We start from the raw sequence: 22175 nt of genomic DNA, 5'->3' as shown, positions 1-22175 counted from the left end.
AAAGACACAACAAATTCTCCGCAATGGCCAACCATATGAGGGACACCGGGCATAAATTCACCACAATAGAACAAGACCTCCATATCCTAAAAAGAGTTGATAAAAGCAAACTCATGACAGAATATGAAAACTTATTTATTTTCCTCGACCAACATTTTAATAAAGATAAAAATCTAAATGACACTATTGATAAAAAAAGCCCCTTGTATGAACAGATTCTTATTTTATTACGAGAATCAACTTCCCTCACCAACAAATTCTTAAAAATCTTCAACCTCACATCAATTAGAGTTCCCACCTCCCCTACAGCCAATATACCCCCCTCCCTTCCCCCCGCCGCTAGTACCTCTAATTCAAATACAACCAATAAACCCATAGCCACACCCACCGGAACATCGCTCCCTCCAATAGCCTTACACCGTTACAACACACGCAGTAATACACTCTCTTCCTTCCCTCCCACCAATAGCAGCCCCCCTCTAATAGTTACGTCAACGCAAACAGATCCCCCTCCACCTCCAGCACAAAACTTCAGTTATAACACACGTAGCAAGAAGTCTACTGTTGCAAATACTTCTAACTCATAATATTACAAGCTATCTTTGTCACCGTCAAATGGTAAGTGCATAAGATTCTACTTCAATATTTTTCAAATATCTTTTCACACAATTAACTCTACGTTTCTTGCTTCCATTTACAGATTCCACTTGTATATGCTTTTTCAACTAGAATATCTACAAACTCACAATTTACAACATTTGAACATCACTTCAAATTTTGAGATGGTCCATAGTGATCCTATTTGAAACTGTTCTTCAACTTCTATTCACCAACTTCATATCCTCAACGTGTTCTACAACTTCACCATATGCATCTGACTTTCATCTTTTTTCTTCAAGATCATGATGAACTTCGGATCTCCCGACTAACTTTGACTTTTACTCTCTCCTCTTTACTTTGATTATATAAGATTTTTCGCCATCGTCAAATTATAACCGCCATTACTATCAACTTTACTTTTATGCAATCTTACTACTTGTTGTTTAACAATCTGTTTTATTCCATTGTACTTATTTTAGCAGCCTTCTAAGGTTAATTTTGTTAATACTTCCACTATTGTATCTCATCACATTGTATTTTCAAACCATCATTGTTATTTTTAATGTTATTTTACTTCAAATCTCTTCAAGATTTTAAAATTCATTTCATCACTACATGTTATTTAGACGCTTATTTTTAATTTAAGGTTAAGACTATGGCTGATGATGCCTTCAGAGAAGGCGAAACATGTCCCACTATTAGCTAACAAATTTATGTAAATCATCCAAGACGATTTTGTATTGATTAGGTGGTCTAATAAATAACTTAATGTTATTATTTCAATCTAATATCATCAATACGGACCAAAAATGATATTTATTACATGTAAGTGGTATGTTCCGAGCTGTCAGCGGAGAGATGGCGTGGAATGACATTAGTAGACGAATAGGTTTGAATGGCGTCTATAAAAGTAGGAAAGATCACAATATGAAGATAAAGTTGGAATTCAAGAGGACAAACTGGGGCAAATATTCATTTATAGGAAGGGGAGTTAGGGATTGGAATAACTTACCAAGGGAGATGTTCAATAAATTTCCAATTTCTTTGAAATCATTTCGGAAAAGGCTAGGAAAGCAACAGATAGGGAATCTGCCACCTGGGCGACTGCCCTAAATGCAGATCAGTATTGATTGATTGATTGATAGTAGGTTCGAATCCCACTATCGGCAGTCCTGAAGATGGTTTTCCGTGGTTTCCCATTTTCACACCAGGCAAATGCTGGGGCTGTACATTAATTAAGGCCACGGCCGCTTCCTTCCAACTCCTAGGCCTTTCCTATCCCATCGTCGCCATAAGACCTATCTGTGTCAGTGCGACGTAAAACCCCTAGCAAAAAATAACTGGAATGTGTTTGGGTCACTAGCCGACTTTCTTGTGCCTAAGATTTTTCGTAAGAATCTTCTTTCTCTTTTTTCAAGGACTGGGTCAGCCATCCTCGTCACGGTTTCTGCTCCATAAAGGCACTCCATTCTAACCGCTGTGCAGTAATATTTTAACTTGGCCTGCATTGAGAGGAACTTGGACTTACAGGTGTCGTGGCATAGTCTGAATGCCAACTCCATCCTTCTCACCCTCTCCTTTATTATTATGTGAACCAATAACTAATCATCCTTATCATGGTTCCAGGTTAGAAAGGTCAAAGCATATCTCTTCATTTTGTGTTCCTCAGTCAGCATCTTCAAAATCTACTGGTTGTACAACTTTCTGCAGTCCAACTTTTTGGATGCAATTTTATAGAGAATTGTCCTTGAAACATGTGGAAAGTGAAGTGACAAGAGAGGATATTGTGAATATTCTGTTTGCATGAAGGGCGGTGTCAACCTCATGCACAATATCATCACTGATCAAGAGACGACTGAACATAGCGTGAGTCGTCATGAACATTCTCCCGACCTCCCTTGAATAACTTCTCCCACTTATGGACTTTTCAATCACTCGTAGCATTGGAGCTGTACACTTCACGGATCTACTGATGAATCTCTGCTGATGGCACATTCCTTGCCCTCACTAACCAGATAACTAACCGTATCTTGCACGCGGTAGGCCGCTCGATCATCATGAGTTCCATTGCGTACCACAAAATAGCTACATAGTACCAATATGCTAGTAAGCGTATGTTTGTGCATAAGGAAAGCCGGGAGTCAGTGCGTGAGCATGAAAGAATGAATGCGTGGGATTTAAATGATGCGGACTACCGGTCCTTAATTAAAAATATAGCCTTCGTACTAGGACACAGCTCTTTTAGTGTCTTGGTATAGTTGCTTTATTTTAGCCACAATGTCCTTTGCATCCCTTTCTTAAGCAATACTTCTTGAATGTAATAGCAAGAAATGTGATCCTATGTCTTCTGTTTGCCAAGAAAGACTGCTATTGTTGGCTTATTCCTAGGTCAGTGTCCGGCTTCATGGCTAAATGGTTAGCGTGCTGGGCTTTGGTCACAGGCGTCCCTGGTTCAATATTTGGCAAGGTTGGGAATTTTAACCATAATTGGTTAATTTCTCTAGCATGGAAGCTGGGTGTATGTGTCGTCTTCATCATCACACTCATCACGACGCGCAGGTCGCCTACGGGAGTCAAATCAAAAGACCTGCATCTGGCAAGCCAAAGTTGTCCTCGGACACTCCCGGCACTAAAAGCCATGTGACATTTCATTTTCCTAGGTCAGTATTGGATCGATCAGGTCCAAATCCATGCTGTTCCTCTTCTAGATTTTGTTCGAGAGGCTTCCTTTTGTTTTCTTACTATGAGAGGAAGTACCTATGATTATCTCTAGCACTGAATCAACAATATTTACATAAATGATCCCTATTTCACTATCATAATCTGTCGGTGAAGCTATGACAGATAGGTATCAAATTTTGAAGTAAATGATTTTCTTTACAGGTGGACGCTTCACGAGTTGCGCGAAGGCACCGAGAATCTCCTTACCCCGTGATCGAGGTATCTGCTGCCCAGAAGATCATACTGCAACATGCCTCAGCAATGAAAGCTGAAAATGTAGGCTTTGCAGATGCTCTGGGTCGTATTTTGGTTGCAGATGTTCATGCTAAGGATCCACTGCCACCATTTCCAGCCTCTATAAAAGATGGTTATGCAGCTGTATCTTCTGACGGGACAGGTGTGCGCGTTGTTGTTGGTGACTCTGTCGCAGGACATGAGGTAAGTGATGACTTATGTAGTAGTAGTGGTGGTAAAGGGTGACAGTAGGAGTAATTTCTTTTCTCTTGGCATCACCTAAATTGTCTACTCTAATCGCACTGAAATCCACCTCCACCACCTCCTCCTCCTTCTTCTTCTTCTTCTTCTTCTTCTTCTTCTTCTTCTTCTTCTTCTTCTTCTTCTTCTTCTTATTATTATTATTATTATTATTATTATTATTATTATTATTATTATTATTATTATTATTATTATTATTATTATTCTACTACTACTACTACTACTACTACTACCACCACCACCACCAGTACTACTACTACTACTACTACATTAATTATCTTGCATCCATATTCACTCAAAATTAATCACACATTCATTTATATTTTAAACACTTTTAAATATATGGTTCCACCTTGTCAGTACTATTAACGGTCTTAATTATGCTGCTCATGGCCATCCACTTGTTCCCCTTCCCAGCGGTCACTCGGCAGCAAGGTCATACTTGTTTGGAAGGCAGGTTAAAGGTGATAGTGTACGCAACAAGTTTGGTCTTTCTGGCTAACATTTGAACCGTTAAGTGAGTGAGATTCACTAATAGATCCAAATCTTCTTTTCATTTTATTGTAAGACAATTCTAATTTAAATTTGTTTTCTTGTTTTAAAGGAGAAGGATAATTTTATGTGGTTCGCCTGATTTCCAAATCAATAAAGGTCAAGATCCTGTTTTGTTTTTTGAGCGTTTGCTAAGCAGCTTTCTCAAACCAAGAAAGATTGCAAAGGACCATGAAATAATTAATGATTGAGAGAGTCAGCAGTAAGAGCTGCTAACACTTCAAAGTTTTTCAATGCATCAATTTACAATTTTATACATATACAGACTCTTTCAGCAAGTTCTTCATTGTGTGTTTTTTGTTTTGTAATGATATTCTAAGATTAGAATTAGATGTTTGTATTTCATAGGGTGATATATTTAATGTTTTTTAAAATCATTTAACCAAGAACAGTTTGACAGTTATTATAAATGTTTACAATTATTTTAATGTGGCGAGCATAAACTAAGGATTGTGATTTTATGATGTAACAAGTCCAAGAGAATGTTTGGTGCTTATTATGCCGCTGGAGAAGAGAGCCTTCTAAGTTGTCGAAACATGTACGGCCATTAGTAGCATAATTAAGACTGTTAATAGTATTGATAATATGGAACCACATATGTAAAACCTCGTTAAGACTTTCTGCAGAGGACAACAAAAAAGAACGTGTTAAGGAAGAAAAGGTACTACTGAATATATGAATAAAAACTATCCAACAGGGATATGGAAGCACTAGATACGATTTTTTCCGACGTGAGGGCATTTTACTTCATGTGTCTGTGGGTACAGTGAAAACTATTCCTACCATTTCTAAAGATGAGAGGAAAGTATTAAAATGTGTGAAAAATCATGAGAGGATAAATATGAAAACCTTTTTCGCTGGGGCTTATAAAATAACAAGTGCACTGAAAGGTGTGATAAACACCAGACAACAAACATGATGTGTGCAATAAAAATATCAAAATATTATTGCAATTCACACTCTTTCTAAAACAAATGTTAGTAGAAGCCTTTTATTTCAGAGCATCAGGTTATTAAACATTATTTTCTGGTCACACTCTTAGACAGTGAACTGGAGGTTACACACGACCTTGTGTGACAGGGAGTAATGACTTTGGCCACCATTTCGAATAAACTTCGACGAACTCGTGTGATCAAGCCAAAACTCGAAGGTGCGAGTTCAACATTCGCAACTTCTGTGCACTTTAAGATGGGGACGTCAGTCCAGTTCAGATTTTGTCTTTATTAATATGGAATTTCACAACATTTTCCATATCCATAACTAGGTATACAAGACAAATATACACCACGCTAGCCAGTTTCACACGTTTATATTCCTAATCCAGATATAGGCTACCGTATCACGCGACAAATATTCGCTACACTTCATCACTGTACCACTCAACACAAAATGAATTTCTAACTTCTGAATGAATGCAAAATACAGGCACAAATAGGCTCACTGTGTTATTCACCAATGTTGTTGCTAACCGGCAAGCAAAACTGAACATTCCTGAGGCTAACAGCTTGCTCCCCGAAGATTCAGCTTATCCTGTGAAGTTCAGGTTTTTAAGGCTTTTATCCATAATCATGCAACTGTGGAGATGGTTCTTACCCGAGTTGGAAATCACGTTTCTTTCACGAAGGATGACAACATTTTCAGAGCTAGGAAAAATGTGATCATTGTAAGCGGTAACAGCGAACATTCATGACGCGATAAGTGAGGTATTTTTATATAGAGTTAATACGATGAGAATCGGGACTTCGAATTTACAACATGCTAAGGCGGGAAAACATGTTAATGAGGAACACACTAACGAGGTATTTTAAAGTGGTTAAATAAATGAATGTGTGATTGGTGTGAACTGTGTCACACATGCAGATTTGGTCTGGTTTCACAGCCAGATATCCTTCCTGATGCCAGTGCTATGTGGCGGGATGTTTCTGTGGTGTTTGATAGTGTAGTGTGTGGTCTGAATAGGAATATTACAGTGTTGGGACAAATACAAACAGCCAGTCTCCTAGCCAGAAGAATTAATCAGACGTGATTAAAATCCCCGACCCAGCTGGGGATCAAACCCAGGATCCTCTGAACAGAAGGTCTCAACGCTGACCATTCAGCCAAGGAGTCGGGCAAATCCACATTTGTATTCTATTTATTGTTATACTGTTTACCAGCAAAGGAAAGGAACAAGCAAGTGACAAATCAGACTATACAGTAAAACCTCGATAAGACGCTCCCATTTATTATGCTACCCTGAGTAATACGCGCTTTTTGCCTGGTTCCTAGAAATTTCCTAGTGGTAGCCATTATAAAATACTTCGTTATATTGTGCTTCGCTCCGTTTAAGATGCTCCTTTACGAGGGAATGTTATTTGGTTAATTTTTAGCAAAGTTCAGAAGAAATGGAAAATTTTATTCCCTCGTCACAAGTGTACCCACTGAAAACTATAAACTTTACGTGGAACTAAAGGCTAGGTAGAGTGTGTTGACATTCAGACCTCGCAATCAGCTTATCTTAAACTTGCCACAGGGAACCTGCAGTGTGTACAGACTACACAGATGGACTAATCAGTAGAGGTGAGGAGAGGCCAATTTAGGATTTTTTGGAAAAATGTTGCGATGGAAATAATGGCCGAGGAATTGAAAGAAGAAACCTTTTCATCATATCCCTTATTGGCTTACTTGGATAGGTCAGTTGTATTCATTGTATTGAAGTTTGTCTTCTCAGAAAATTCATAAATTTTGCTAAGCACAATTTATTTATTTATTTATTTATTTATTTATTTATTTATTTATTTATTTATCATATGGTTTTTAGTGGCCAATGATCGTATCATAATATCTTGCGTGTTTGTGTACTTCTTCAATCCTGAGTGTCCAAGGACGTGTTCAGCTCGCCTGGTGCAGGTCTTCATATCGGCTCATTCCATATGAACACTGCAGAAAGGTTTGGAATTGAATCCAGACTTTTAGCATGCAATGTAGTGATTAGAAATTGTATACCACCACCTGTCCTACCCTGCCGCCAACATTCTGATGGTGGAAATTTTTTCAACCATCGGGACTCGAATCATCCAGACCATTTTAACTGGACGCCTTAACAAATTAACAAACGTATTTTATTTAACTACTGTATTTCAGTAAAATGGCGAGAGCTAGGAGTGGGAAGGACGCGACCATGGCTTTAATTAAGGTACAACTCCAGCAACTACCTTGTGTGAAAACAGAAAACCACGAAAAACCATCCTCAGGGTTCGAACCTACTATCTCCCGAATGCAAGGTGTTTGGTATTTGACCCAAACCACACAGCCACTTGCTCGGCAAATCTAAATTTAATATCAGATATTGTTATTGCCACATTCAATGGTTCAGTATCATTAATGCAAAACCACTTATACTGGAATTAGCTAGGAATTACCACGATAATTAACGCTGAAATGTGTCAATTTTATTTATGTAATTTTTGTCAACTGCCAACCTTTGGTGAGAGCAAGTTGAAATAAATTTTCATTCGTTCTTAACATTGATGATGAGAGACAGATTTCAGTCCATAATAATGTGGTATTCATCCCGCAGCCCAATAAGATCAGACGTGTTTGTCGCGGTGAAGTAATGAGGATCAACACTGGAGCTCCAGTACCAGACGGAGCTGACTGTGTTGTGCAGGTAGAAGACACCAGACTACTTAAGGAGGGAGATGATGGGCGTACAGAGTTGGAAATCGAGATACTGAAACCTCCATTTATTGGTCAAGACATCAGGTAATTGCTTTTTGACATACTAGTTTTTCCAGTTCCCCTGTGGAAAGATATACTTTTAATTCTAAACATCTTGACACTGGTGTAACAGTTGTGTAAATGACCAGCGAGTGTTTTGGCATAATTATGATTCGTTAAAGCCTGTTGTATACAGTCAAATTTTTGTAAAATTCAGGACTTGAATTCTCAATACTTCACAAGTTAACTTATCAAATCACTTGGCAATAAAACAATGTTTGCATATTCTTATTATTATATTCCTAATATATTTTCATATAATAAAATATAAATTTCCTTTGCATTGCTACCATTTTTATTCAGTTAATGTAAATGCATTATAACATAACCTCTGCAAATGATTTTATGGCAGTAAATACATTGCAGAAATTATGCAGAAGATAATCACATTAACGTAATATTTTCCCCGTGTAAAGTATGGTTTATTGCGCATTTCCCTTCTTTTTAAGAATACTGCTGTTACTGCATATCGCATTAACAGTTATATTTGAGTGATTTTATGACTTATTTGTGTAACTTACATTATTGTAGTGTTTTATTTATATTTCTTGAAATTGTGAATAGAGGGCAGCACTTGGCTTCCGGGACTGTTTTCTGGCGCGAGTGACTGGCGAGAGAAAAGGGAGTAGCGCGTCAGACATGCCGCTAGTAACATGTAGAGACAGCAGTCTCACAAAATACTAGCACAACAGTGCTAACCTTTCAGGTGCAGCCAAACCATTGGCACAATAACAATTAGGAACACAAGTGTAAAGAATATTTCGAGTGTTAATTTGTGTCAGTACGTACCGCATGTGTAAATAAAATTTTATTGTATATGTACAAGAAGTACGTTCAGTACTAGTGCCTTTTGTAATTCACGTACATCTGAATATATGTGACTTGTGTACCTTTTATGTTTTATATACTGTATTGCCTTAATAACATTTAAGTGGTCCTCCGAAAGTGTAATTCATTGTTTTTATGTGTGGTTATCATACGCGACCTCCAGAGGTAAAGTTTTGATCGAAAAATAAACAACATTTTCATCTCGGTCAAACATTTTGGTCCTCCGGGCCGGATACTTCGAGCTTTCATTTTATGTGACAACAAACATAGTGCATTTACAGTGACTGGATTATGCCGATAATATATTGTGATGTATCGTGGTGCAATTTATGACGCAATTCGCCACATGGCTGATTTACGCGCGAACTCACGCCGCTAAATCAGAGCTACCAACCGCGCCGGTCAAATCTTCCGCGCTGTGGAATACAACCTGTGGACTGTTGGCAGTAGCAACCCTGAGCCATATCAAGATGGCTCCTTGATGACAACAACTACTTCCCACACCTTACAAGGTCAGATCCAATTCATATCTTTATTCCTATCCTTTCATTATGGCAGAGGAGAGTATTAAAATTCTAATACGCAAACGAGGTGTAATAAAGGGCAGCGTAACACGTATTAAAAACTTCGTAGATGGGTTTAACAGTGAGCAGGGAATTGTGGCTATTATCTCTCGTAGGGAAAGTTTAGAGGAATTGAAACAAAGGTATGAGGACATTCAATCCCAGCTAGAAATCAGTGAGGAGGGAGAAACATACGAAGCAGATAGAGAAATATTTGAAGACACATATCATCAGATAAAGGTCGACATAGACAGAATAATCACCCAGCATGAAATAACAGGTCTTTCCAGACACTCCAGTCAAGGGAATATCTCAGTAAGCAATAATTACAATGGGGCGCACATCAAATTACCTACTATTACACTGAAACCATTTGGAGGCGAGTACGAAGACTGGAGAGGATTTCACGATTCCTTTGTATCTATGATCCATAACAATCAAGATTTGCATGATATACAGAAATTTCACTACCTAATTAGCAGTCTAAGAAACGAACCTCTTTCAATTGCACAAAGTCTCCCTCTATCGGCTGAAAACTACAGCATAGTTTGGCAAAGGTTAATAGACAGGTTTCAAAACAACAAATTAATTTCGTCAATCCACATCAAACGGATATTAGAGCAAGACTCAATCCAGAAAGAGAATGCCAATTCTCTCAGAGAGGCTATAAACACAAGTCAGGCCAATGTAAAAGCATTACAAGCCCTTGACTTAGATGTTTCAATTGAAGATTTATTATTGTCACAATTGTTAATTAACAAACTAGACCCAGCGACTAGGAAGGCATGGGAAATACACACTTCAGGTTCTGAGTTAGAATCTCTGGAGGTGTTGTGGACATTTTTAGAAAAGAGATGTTTAGCACTTGAGGCAATCAAGCCAGGTACTCAAGTTCAACAGATTAAACAGTCGATTAGATCTACACCCAAACATCAAGTAAGCAATGTGCATGCTAGTGTTAATTACCAATGTGTACTCTGCAAGGGCTCACATTACCTATTTAAGTGCGAGTCCTTCAAAAGGCTCAATGTCCATGAGAGACATAATGTTGTGAGAGATTACAAATTATGCTTTAACTGCTTGGGCAGTAATCATAATGTCAATCAGTGCCAATCAGGCTCGTGCAAGATGTGCGGAAAGTATCACAATTCACTATTGCATGATGACACCAGACGTGACCGCAGCAGGCCAATGCTTAGCTCACGGGAAACAGAGAGAGAACACAGCTCACGCCAAGCAGTAGCTAATCACACAACCCGTTCAACAGATGTTACTCACTGCGCTGTCAAGGAATCCGATCTGTCTACAGTCTTGATATCAACAGCGATAGTCAAGGTTAAGGACATTCACGGTAATATGCATGAGGCTAGATGTCTTTTGGATTCAGGTTCTCAGACAAATTTCGTGAGCGAAGAACTAGCTCAATTATTACGTCTAAGAAAACAAAAACATGTTACACCAGTAACTGGAATTAACGGTGCAGGAGTTCAAACCTCACACTGCATTACAGTTCATTTGCAATCTGCGGTCAGCCCTTTCAATATAGATGCCACATGCTTAGTGCTACCAAAGATTACAAACAATTTGCCAAGTAGAAAAATCGACATTTCAAGATGGAATCTACCCACCAATATAAAATATGCCGACAGAAATTTCCACATTCCAAGCAAGATCGATTTGCTACTCTGTGCAGACATATTCTTTAAGGTTATATTGGAGGGCAAGAAAACTCGTGATGGGTATCCAACATTGCAGAATACGAAACTGGGTTGGGTAGTAGCTGGCCAGGCACCCATACAACACCAAGGGGAACATGCAACATCACTATTCATCCAGGTAGACCAATTAGACACACACCTTAAAAGATTCTGGGAAATAGAAGAACTGAATATGCCACCAATCACCAAAGAAGAAAGAGATTGCGAAGAACACTTCACTAAGAACACAACGCGAGATGCTACAGGAAGGTTCCGAGTTCGACTGCCACTTAAACAGACTTCATCGCAGTTAGGGAATTCATACCCTCAGGCAGTAGTGAGATTCTACAGTATTGAGAAGAAACTTAATCGTGATCCCAAATTAAGAGAAGAATATTCAGCATTCATGAATGAATATCTGAAACTTGGCCACATGAAACCGGTACCCACGTGCACTGAAGATGGAGGATACTTCATGCCACATCATGCCGTATTCAAACCAACAAGTACCAGCACTAAAACTCGTGTTGTCTTTGATGCGTCTGCTAAGACTGACAGTGGCGTATCTTTGAATGACAAGTTACTCGTAGGTCCTACCATACAAGACGACCTACATTCTATTGTACTACGTTTCAGATCACACAAGATTGCTCTTGTCGCAGATATTACAAAAATGTATCGACAAATACAAGTTGACAACAAGGACATGAAACTACAACGAATACTATGGAGAAACACTAGCACCGAACCTCTCCAGTGTTATGAACTCACGACAGTTACTTACGGTACGGCAAGTGCTCCCTTTCTCGCTGTGAGGTGTTTGAAACAGTTAGCCGATGACGAGTCAAAGGAATTTCCACAAGCAGCAGCTGTCCTTAGAAAGGATTTTTATGTTGATGACCTCCTAACCGGAGCCAGTACTGAATCAGAAGCCATTCGTTTACAGCAAGAATTAGAGACATTACTGTTAAGAGGGAGATTTGAACTTAAGAAATGGTGTTCTAACAGCAGTAAGGTCATGTCAAAAATACCAGAAGAAAATAGAGAAACCAAATCACCACTTCAACTCGACAATGCAGACACAGTAAGAACATTGGGAATACTCTGGCACCCTTCTACGGACCAGTTTCAATTCGACATAACTGTTAAAAGGGTTTCCCATGCAACCAAGAGAAGTGTACTCTCAACTATTGCTGCAATTTTTGACCCTCTGGGCTTATTGGGTCCAGTTATTCTCTCATGCAAGGTCTTCATGCAACAACTCTGGACCTTTCAATTAAAATGGGATCAAGACCTGCCGAGTCAGCTTCTTAACACTTGGAATGCTATTTACTCGCAATTACCAGAACTTAACGACATCAAAATTGACAGGTACATTTTAAGTAAGACTAAAGTTGTAAATTGTGAATTACATGGTTTCTGCGACGCCTCTGAACGTGCTTACGGGGCTTGCGTGTACATTCGTACCACAGATGAAGAAGGGCTTATTTCATGCAATTTGATGTGTTCTAAATCAAGAGTCGCCCCACTTAAACAATTGTCAATTCCACGCTTAGAATTGTGCGGCGCTCTCCTGTTAGCAAGATTACTTAAGCGAACGTTCACGAGTCTCAACCTGGATATAAGTTCTATTCATGCGTGGACAGACTCTACAATTGTCTTACAATGGATTGCGTCACCGTCGACGAGGTGGAAAACATTCGTCGCCAACCGGGTCTCTGAAATCCAGGACACGGCAGAAAACTGCACATGGCATCATGTGTCTACACAAGAGAATCCAGCTGACATATTGTCACGAGGAAGCGAGCCTCAAGCATTAAAATCACATGACCTCTGGTGGCATGGACCGTCCTGGTTGTGCCAGCCTGAAGAATTATGGCCAATCAGTACTGCAGAATGTACCTCAGAAGCACTTGAAGCCAAACCCACTACATGTGCAATCAACAGCTGCGATAATGAAGACATCACTACACGGTTTTCCTCGTTATCAAGAATGAAACGTGTCTTTGCGTACTGTAAAAGATTCATCTACAATTTACAGCACTCACATGCGAAGATTACAGGAAATCTAAGCACGGAAGAATGCAACAATGCACTACTTTGCTGTGTACGATATATTCAACACCAGGAATTTCAGAAGGAAATTCAATATCTTCAACTGAAAAAAGAAGTTGACAAGAGAAGTCAGTTAAAATCTCTCGCTCCATTTCTTGATAAAGATGAGTGTCTCAGAGTGGGCGGGCGATTACGTAATGCAGACGCAGCATATGACCAGAAACATCAGATTATACTACCAGCGCATCACCATGTCACGAAATTAATTATTCGTGACGAACACTTAAGATTACTACATGCTAGCACACAGCTACTAGTTGCATCACTTAGAATGAAGTATTGGATTCCTCACGCCAGGACAACTGTCAAAGGTGTCATTCGCAAATGTGTGACATGTTACAGGTTCAAGGCCGAGAGCTCATCGCAATTGATGGGCCAGCTGCCTGCTGAAAGAGTTAAACCCACTCGTCCTTTCCTATATAGCGGTGTAGACTTTGCGGGACCCTTCTTCATTAAACAGGGTTCTCCACGTAGTAACACGAGAGTAAAATGCTACGTTGCACTTTTTGTCTGCTTAGCCACCAAGGCCATTCACTTGGAACTTGTAAGCAATTTAACCACCGAAGCCTTCATTGCTGCCTTAAGGAGAATGATAGCCCGGAGAGGAAAGGTACTTCAACTTCACAGTGACAATGGTTCATCATTCATCGGAGCCAGAAATCAACTTCGAGAACTTAACAAATTATTCCAATCAGAGCAACACCAACGTGAAATTGATAATGTTGGAATCCAAGAAGGATTTACCTGGAAATTCATTCCTCCACGAGCACCAAATTTCGGAGGTCTTTGGGAAGCTGGGGTGAAATCTATGAAATTTCACCTTACTAGAATCACCAAGCACGCTCACTTGACATTCGAAGAAATGACCACTCTTCTCTGTCAGATTGAATCCATTTTAAATTCACGTCCAATCACTCTCCTGAACAATGACCCAAATGACACCTCTTATCTTTCACCCGGACATTTCCTGATAGGAGAACCCATGATGGCCATACCTGAACCAGACCTAACCTTATCAAATACTTCAAGGCTTTCCAGGTGGAATCATCTTCAAAAAATGAAGGGACATTTTTGGAACAGGTGGTCATCCGACTATCTGGGCAGCTTGCAGCAACGCGTGAGATGGAAGTCAGCACAGCCCAGTGTATCTACAGGAACTGTTGTCCTAATTAAGGAGGACAACACTCCACCATTGGACTGGAGACTAGGCATCATTGAGCAAACATTTCCAGGCAAGGACGGGTTGGTGAGAGTCGTTGATGTCCGTACACCCACAGGAGTTTATAGGAGACCTGTGTGCAAATTATGCCCACTCCCAATTGACTAGTGACCTCAGTGTAGTGCGTCGTCCATATTTTCTTGTGTATTTGTGCATATGTATTTATCTTTGCCTTGACAGTTTTTCTTTTTTTTGAGACAGAACTCATGCATTACTTGTCTTATTTTCAGGGTATTTAATTTCATTGTTATTGCATTTAATTTGTAAAATGTGAGCACATTTTAAGTGGGCCGGTATGTTACTGCATATCGCATTAACAGTTATATTTGAGTGATTTTATGACTTATTTGTGTAACTTACATTATTGTAGTGTTTTATTTATATTTCTTGAAATTGTGAATAGAGGGCAGCACTTGGCTTCCGGGACTGTTTTCTGGCGCGAGTGACTGGCGAGAGAAAAGGGAGTAGCGCGTCAGACATGCCGCTAGTAACATGTAGAGACAGCAGTCTCACAAAATACTAGCACAACAGTGCTAACCTTTCAGGTGCAGCCAAACCATTGGCACAATAACAATTAGGAACACAAGTGTAAAGAATATTTCGAGTGTTAATTTGTGTCAGTACGTACCGCATGTGTAAATAAAATTTTATTGTATATGTACAAGAAGTACGTTCAGTACTAGTGCCTTTTGTAATTCACGTACATCTGAATATATGTGACTTGTGTACCTTTTATGTTTTATATACTGTATTGCCTTAATAACATTTAAGTGGTCCTCCGAAAGTGTAATTCATTGTTTTTATGTGTGGTTATCATACGCGACCTCCAGAGGTAAAGTTTTGATCGAAAAATAAACAACATTTTCATCTCGGTCAAACAACTGCTACTAAATGTTTTCATTCCTCCCCTGAAGGGGGAAGTGAGCCTCCTAGACGATGACACCATTTCTCAGGCCAAGAGATTTGTATCAGAGATGGAGATGTTCGTAGAAGGTGAGAGGGTTGGCGGCCATGGTCTATATTAGGAATTGCAGGAGAATGGAAAACCATGGAAAATCATTCTCAGGACAGCTGATGGTGGGGACCAGCACCTTTCTGTCTCCTGAATGCAGAGGCGTTGAGCCGTGTCCATCCCTACTCTGCTCGTTGGCCACCCTGAGTGCAGAGCTGTCGTGCCACGGACCAGTTGAGACCCACTCTACATCCACCGACAGTTTTAAGAATATATACCACTGCAAGTCCAAGAACCACAGCTGCCGTTTGCCTTTCCTCCATCTTAAAACAAAATGCTATCAAATCTTTTCAAATCTTGTCAAACCTTCTGCAATGTTGAATAACCTTTAACAAAATTTGTCTATTTTTCTTGTGAAGTATTGAATTGGAAGAAAAATTTGTTGGTGTACAACAGGCATAATGACCATGATGGGCAATGAACATTTCACTCATGTAAGTTGAACATTTGTATGAATACCAGGTGGTTCATGCATGCTTTCATCTTTCTTTTCCATTCAAGACTGAATGTAGGTACTTTCTCTTTGTTTGGGAAACAACAGTGAATTAGTTTTTAAACACAAGAATATGCTTTAAAATAGAATATACTTTATTGGTGGACCTACGGTCATATCGACATACGGATAGCATCATCAATAGCACGTACATGCACTCTGCTGTGATCATAGTTACTATGAATTTTTGTTTTGTATAACGTCGGAGAGTAAAAAATAAATCTATTTATACGCAAGCTGTTTCTTTATTAGTGACAAATATTAATTACAACCAGTGCAAAAGAAATACTTTTATGAAATATCTACATTCCCCAGCATTGCGTAGAACCCATTGTCAGTTATGTGGTAGCTGTAGTAGTCTTGTAACAGTGCCTGTTCTCTCGATGGTGTGAATGGAGCAGTCTATTGGTTTTAGAACATTCGGAAAAGGAGTTTCTTTGTCTTCGGTATCAAATCAAAATTTTAATCATGGCATGTGGCTTCCGCAGACGCCTGGTGTAGGGATTCGGAGTTGACGCCTGATATGCAACCCCCTGCACATCTGTAAAAAAAGGTCCCCTAACAGTGATAAATTATAATGCTAAAGACGGCACGCACGCGCGCACACACACACTCTCTCTCTATCTCTCCTTCCTTGCTCCCCCTCCCCGAACCATCGGACTTAATCGTCGTCATCATCATCTGTTTCCTTCATTCAGCTCCTGCCTGGTTGGAGTGTTTATGGTGCCTTTCCATCTTCCTCTATCCAACCACTACGTGCTATCAGGCGACTAAATTCTGGGGTAACAACCAAATCTATTGCTGTGGAGTCAGGGGTAGGAAGAAGTACATTTTGAGACTAGAAGAAAAATCAAGCAGAAATTGAAAAGTGGTGTGCTGCCCAAGGTAGTGGAAATAGAATGAAAGTAAGAAAAACTATGTTACAAGGTAAGCGTAAAGAAGTTGAGGAAGCATTATTTTTGTGGCATGAACACTTAAGAGAAAAGTGCTTTCCCATTGCTGGGTCAATATTGCAGAAAAAAGCCTTGCAATTTCAGCGACAGTTAGGAGAAAATTCAGAATTTACTGCCAGTGGCGGTGGGAAATAAATCTATTCGGTATTCGTCAGATTACCATTAGAGGAGAGGCTTTTTTTTCCACTGACAATGAGGCTGTGCCGTTGTTTAATAATTTTTGAAATGTGCATTACAGTTTGTGCATACATAACAAACACTTATGTATAACTAGCATGTACTACATAAGAAGTTATAAAATATCAGTAAAATTGGGTTTTGATATAAGAAGGATGTTTTTAATGGTACAGCTGGGGTCGAAAGAGAGTATTTATAGAACTTTGGCTTACCCGGCTTCTTTGTTATCCGGCTTGACTCCTGGCATCTACTCAAATTGCTATGCTTCATGGCAAGTGTACGGCATTGTGTGTTCAACACAACTGAGTGTGCCGCTGTCAGTCTCTTTACTAGTTTTATTACATACAGTAATTCATCCAATTTTAAGATTTGAAATATTACCTACTAAGACCATTTTTGTTGAAAATGAAATATATTCATTAAGCAAGGAAATTTTTCCAAAATTTTAAGGGGTAGGCTGGGGTCCTCCCATTATGGGGTTGTGTAGATGAGTGAAAATGGTATGTAGGCCTGAAAGTCATGTGTTCACTGTTTATCATTATGTAGGTCTAAGAGTCATTAAGTTCATCATACAGAATGGGAGGATCTCACATATTGGACATGCCATCCCCCTTACTTTTTGCAGCTTTTCAAATTGGAAAAAAATGGGGTCTATTACGCGAGTTTGTGTCATTGCATTGTTATCAAAAATATGTTCTAGGCATGATGTTATCGGCTTTTAGTATTTATTTTATTTAGTCATTCATTAATACAACGTTCTCTCATAATATAAGTTGGTTGTAATATAAAAATAAATATTTTTCTTTCATAACCATCTACTTTTTTTCAATCATGTGAGTTAGGTTTCTCATGTATTTATACTTGCAGGCCCACAGGTAGCGACATAGCTGCAGGACAGCTAGTGCTTACTCATGGTAGTTATCTTGGCCCTTGTGAACTGGGACTCTTGGCTACAGTTGGAGTCACTTCAGTATCTGTCCACAGGTGAGTGGGTATTTGTATTAGTTTTTTACATCTGAAGTTTTTCTTTTCTTTTCTGTGATCATCATCATTAACAGTTTCCTTTTTTCAGCTCCTGACGGACTCTGACGTTAATGGCACCTTTCCGTCTTTCTCTGTCCAGCTCAACTGTGTTCCAATCTAGGTTCCTTCTTGTAATGCTTTCCTTGATCAAGTCCAAGCGCCTTAGTTTGGATCTATCTCGTAATCATCTTCCTTCACTCTCAGACTCCATCATCCGCTTCAGTATCATTCCCACTTCAACCGTCTTAACCCTCTCGTGCACGCATTTTCAGTTTGAAGTGAAAAAAAAATATTGTCTTGATTTTTTATTCATTGGAAGGTTACAAAACACAATCATGTTAAAGAAAAAGAAATAATAGTTCATTTTCTTTGAAAATTCCATGGACCTCATATGAGGCCTATGTGCATGAAGGGAGTCCACACACACCACAACACAACTGAACTGAGAAATAATTTTCTTGGGAGATGCTGTGCGCTGGATGTCAGTTTTACGTGCACGTTTTACAAAACTAAATTTTGTATTAAGGAGTGGCTGTTGTCCTTTCCTGCTATGGAATTCCTCAAAACACTATGGACAAGGGGCATATTAGCAGCAAAGGCAGACATACCTGGTTTTCCTTGAACAACCGTGAAGGTGGCACTTTTATCCTTTCCCAGCTTATAGGTAGCCTTCACTTTCAACCATTTTTTGGTTGCTGGTGGCATCTGTGAGCGGGTCTTCCTTTTTTGAGTTCATGATTGCTTCCCATGAAAATAAGAGAAGTAGTTACTGAGGACATGAATTCTAACAGATCCAGCTTCTCATAATCTGGGTTCATTCTCCAGAGGATCCAACAGTTTACAGTGGTCACATTCAGTAGATAATGGAATACTCTTAAGTACTCTCTTTTGTGCCTTATGGTGTGCCGATAAAGACCTCCGAGCGAGTCCATTAGATGTATGCCACCCATGTGGGAATTGTAAATGCTGATGGAATATGGTTGTGGAATTTCAATGATTGCGCGCAGTTTTCGACACCATCTCTTAGCAACACCTACAGGTTCTGCTCCAGCAAATGTAGATGCTACGTGTAAAAATGAATTATCATGCCAGCAGGTTATTGTGATGTTGGACTGCGACGTAACAGAGTACAACTTTCTCGATTCCTTCTTCAAGGTTTTCACAGACTGCAGCTTGAGATCAGCATCACAAAGCCTGTTAGCTCTGATAGTCCTGGAAGCATAAATGCCATCTTCAAGAAGTTTCTAGAGAAAATTAATCGACGTAAACAGATTATCAAAAGCTTATGGCTTTTGAACTTCACGTCTTCACACAGCCTAAGAACATCATCACCAACAGCTCCAAATTCAGAATGACCTTCACTATTTTGCACTTTTCCTTGATAGATCTCAAAGCTATGGATGTATCCTGAGGAACTGGTTGAGACCCAAATTTTTAAGCCCCATTTTTAGGGTTTACTCTTCATACATTGTTTCAGATTTGATCGGCCTTTGAAAGGAACCATCTCATTACCTGATGAAAATATTTCTGGCTGGGAAGAACATCTAAAGATGTGCTTGAAATGGTCAATCATAGGACGTAAATGTATAAGCCGATCATTGATGTCTGTTGGAATGTTCTGATTGTCAATGAAGTGCAAATACTTCCGTATCTCGCAAAAGCGATTGTATTACTGACAGGGCGCAGAGTATATTGTGACATTTGCTGTGAAGACTACATTTTCTACACACGGCCCTGGTTCTTCATCCATTTTGTTCTAAATGCATAGAAATGAGAATATATGACAAATGTACCATGAAACATCAGTAGTCTGTCTTGGTTTGCATAAACAATTCCACCAAAACACTACAATATGGTGTAGTTCTAATTGAGGTTATGACTGTGAACCATAACCTCTCGTACATTTAGACCTTATATGAGGCCCCTATATTATTACACAAACTAGTGGTAATAAATTGCATGTACAATAAAAATACTAATACCATTGGAAAGATCATGCTTTTCTGCTATATAAAACATTTTTACTTATCAGTTGCATATATTTGTAAAGGATGTATCAATTTCAATAATTTAGTCTCCATATGAAACACACAAATAACAAGAGCGCCACAACTGCCTACAACTTCGCAGCTGCAAGGAAATGCTGTCATCTCATAGATATAGTGGTAACTAATATCACACCTCACATGAGGTCTAAAGTGAAGAACAGAGTCATAATTTTCCACAAATTCATAACAATATTAAATGAACAGCGCACTAAACGAAACATAATTTCGGGACCTCATATGAAGCTTGTGCTCACGAGAGGGTTAACATATCTCTAAATGTAATAAACTAAACTAAATTAATGCGACGTACTACTTTTCTTCGAGCTCGCATACAGCTGAGTGAGTGCGACGGTTGCTTTTTCAATCAACTATGTCTTTGTCCACGTGCAAAGGTAAGGCAATCCGCCTGTTTGTTTACATCAGGATTAAACTCTCGTGAAAAGCGGTATAGTGAGCTGAAACAGGGAAGTTTTTCACCAATCCTGTTTACAATAGTAATAGATGACACCATGAGAACAGCAAAAGCAGCATATGGAGGAAGAGAAATGAACATATTGTTATTTGCAGATGATATTGTGATTTGGGGAGAGGAGGACATGAATGTTCAAGAACAGTTGGATGTGGTGGATGGGAAGATCAAAGAATGTGGATTGAAAATAAGTGTAGAAAAGAGTAAAACTCTTGTTATGATTAGAGGGAAGAAAGAAGGGAAAGGTCAGATTAGACTTTCAGACAAGCCCCTGGAAGTAGTGGAGACGTTCAAATACCTGGGGAGTGAATTAATAGAGAATGCTCGACTGGATGCTGAAATTAGTAAGAGGATTCAAGCTGGAAGCTGTTTCTATCATAATGTAAGAAACATGTCATGGGACAAAGATGTGCCAATAGATGCAAAGGAAACTATGTACAAGATGTATTACAATCACAATTATAAGACTGGATTTTCCCACCTAATCAATACTTTTATTTATATTAAAATTTACACATTAGTACATTTTACATTGTGTGCGTAGTGTTTCAGGGGATAAGGGCAACACTAAAAAGTGTGAAAAAGTCGAGAGAACAAATATCAGTAATTCTCTACTGGAGCCTGTTAAAGTAACAAGAGACTAATAAAAGATGTGAAAAACATGGAAGAACAGATATGACATTCTTTTGCCCTTGGGCTCATAGAAGTAGCTACAGTACCTACATATTATAGCAGATCACTTTATTCCTAAAACAATTGTATAATGAATTGTTAGCTGAAGTCTTAGGTTTCTGACCAGTGGGTAATTAAACACTGGCTTTGATATTATGCTGTCCTCATCCTTCACAAATCTGGTGTTTACTTGACCCCTCTCTTTGTTTCTTAAGTTGTTGTCATGTCTGTTAATTATAACACTTTTACATACGAGGCTTAATTTGGTTTTGAAAGGAACAATCTCATCAACTCTGTTCTGACTTACTATGTCTTAACTCTGTAGAGGATTTTCTGTTGGGGTGCACGCCCTTAGCCTTTAGCAGTTCCCTGCCACACCTGCAAGGCAGCAGTATTTTGGTGAATTTGTGTGTCATTTCCTACACAAAGGCTGCCTAAGGGAGAACTCGTCCACCTTTAGCCGTTTTTACTGCCTTAGTTTGTCGGATTTGGTACTGGCCGCCCAACCCTCAGCTAGATGGTCACATGTAGTACCGTCTGCTGTCACATACTACCGTATGTGTTCCTGACCTGAAAGCTAAAATAGTTCTGTTGAAAAATTACGTTACACATAACCACTATTTCACTTGTGGTCTTAAAATCATAACATTTTGATATTTAACATTGTTTCCCGTAAACATCATAGCTCTTGATGTTGTTATTTCGTCTTGGTGTTTTCCAAATTCGTACATTCCTCATTGCTAGATGTTTCGTTCCAGGCTTTTGTCAATGTCATATGT

General features: G+C 39.1%; 1 protein-coding gene across 3 annotated transcripts in view; it reads left to right on the top strand.

Moving 5' to 3' along the window:
* The window catches only part of cin (Molybdenum cofactor synthesis protein cinnamon), a 127444-nt gene that overhangs the window by 78769 nt on the left and 26500 nt on the right, over window positions 1-22175 (top strand). For all 3 annotated transcript variants that reach the window (XM_067155822.2, XM_067155824.2, XM_067155823.2), the window contains 3 exons: window positions 3484-3759; window positions 7928-8112; window positions 18052-18168. In XM_067155822.2, coding sequence (XP_067011923.2) covers window positions 3484-3759; window positions 7928-8112; window positions 18052-18168 — 578 coding nt within the window. The remainder of the gene's footprint in view (window positions 1-3483; window positions 3760-7927; window positions 8113-18051; window positions 18169-22175) is intronic.

The sequence above is a fragment of the Anabrus simplex genome, chromosome 11, assembly GCF_040414725.1.
Source record: "Anabrus simplex isolate iqAnaSimp1 chromosome 11, ASM4041472v1, whole genome shotgun sequence".
Lineage (NCBI taxonomy): Eukaryota > Metazoa > Arthropoda > Insecta > Orthoptera > Tettigoniidae > Anabrus > Anabrus simplex.
This window is presented reverse-complemented; position numbering and strand designations above follow the sequence as displayed.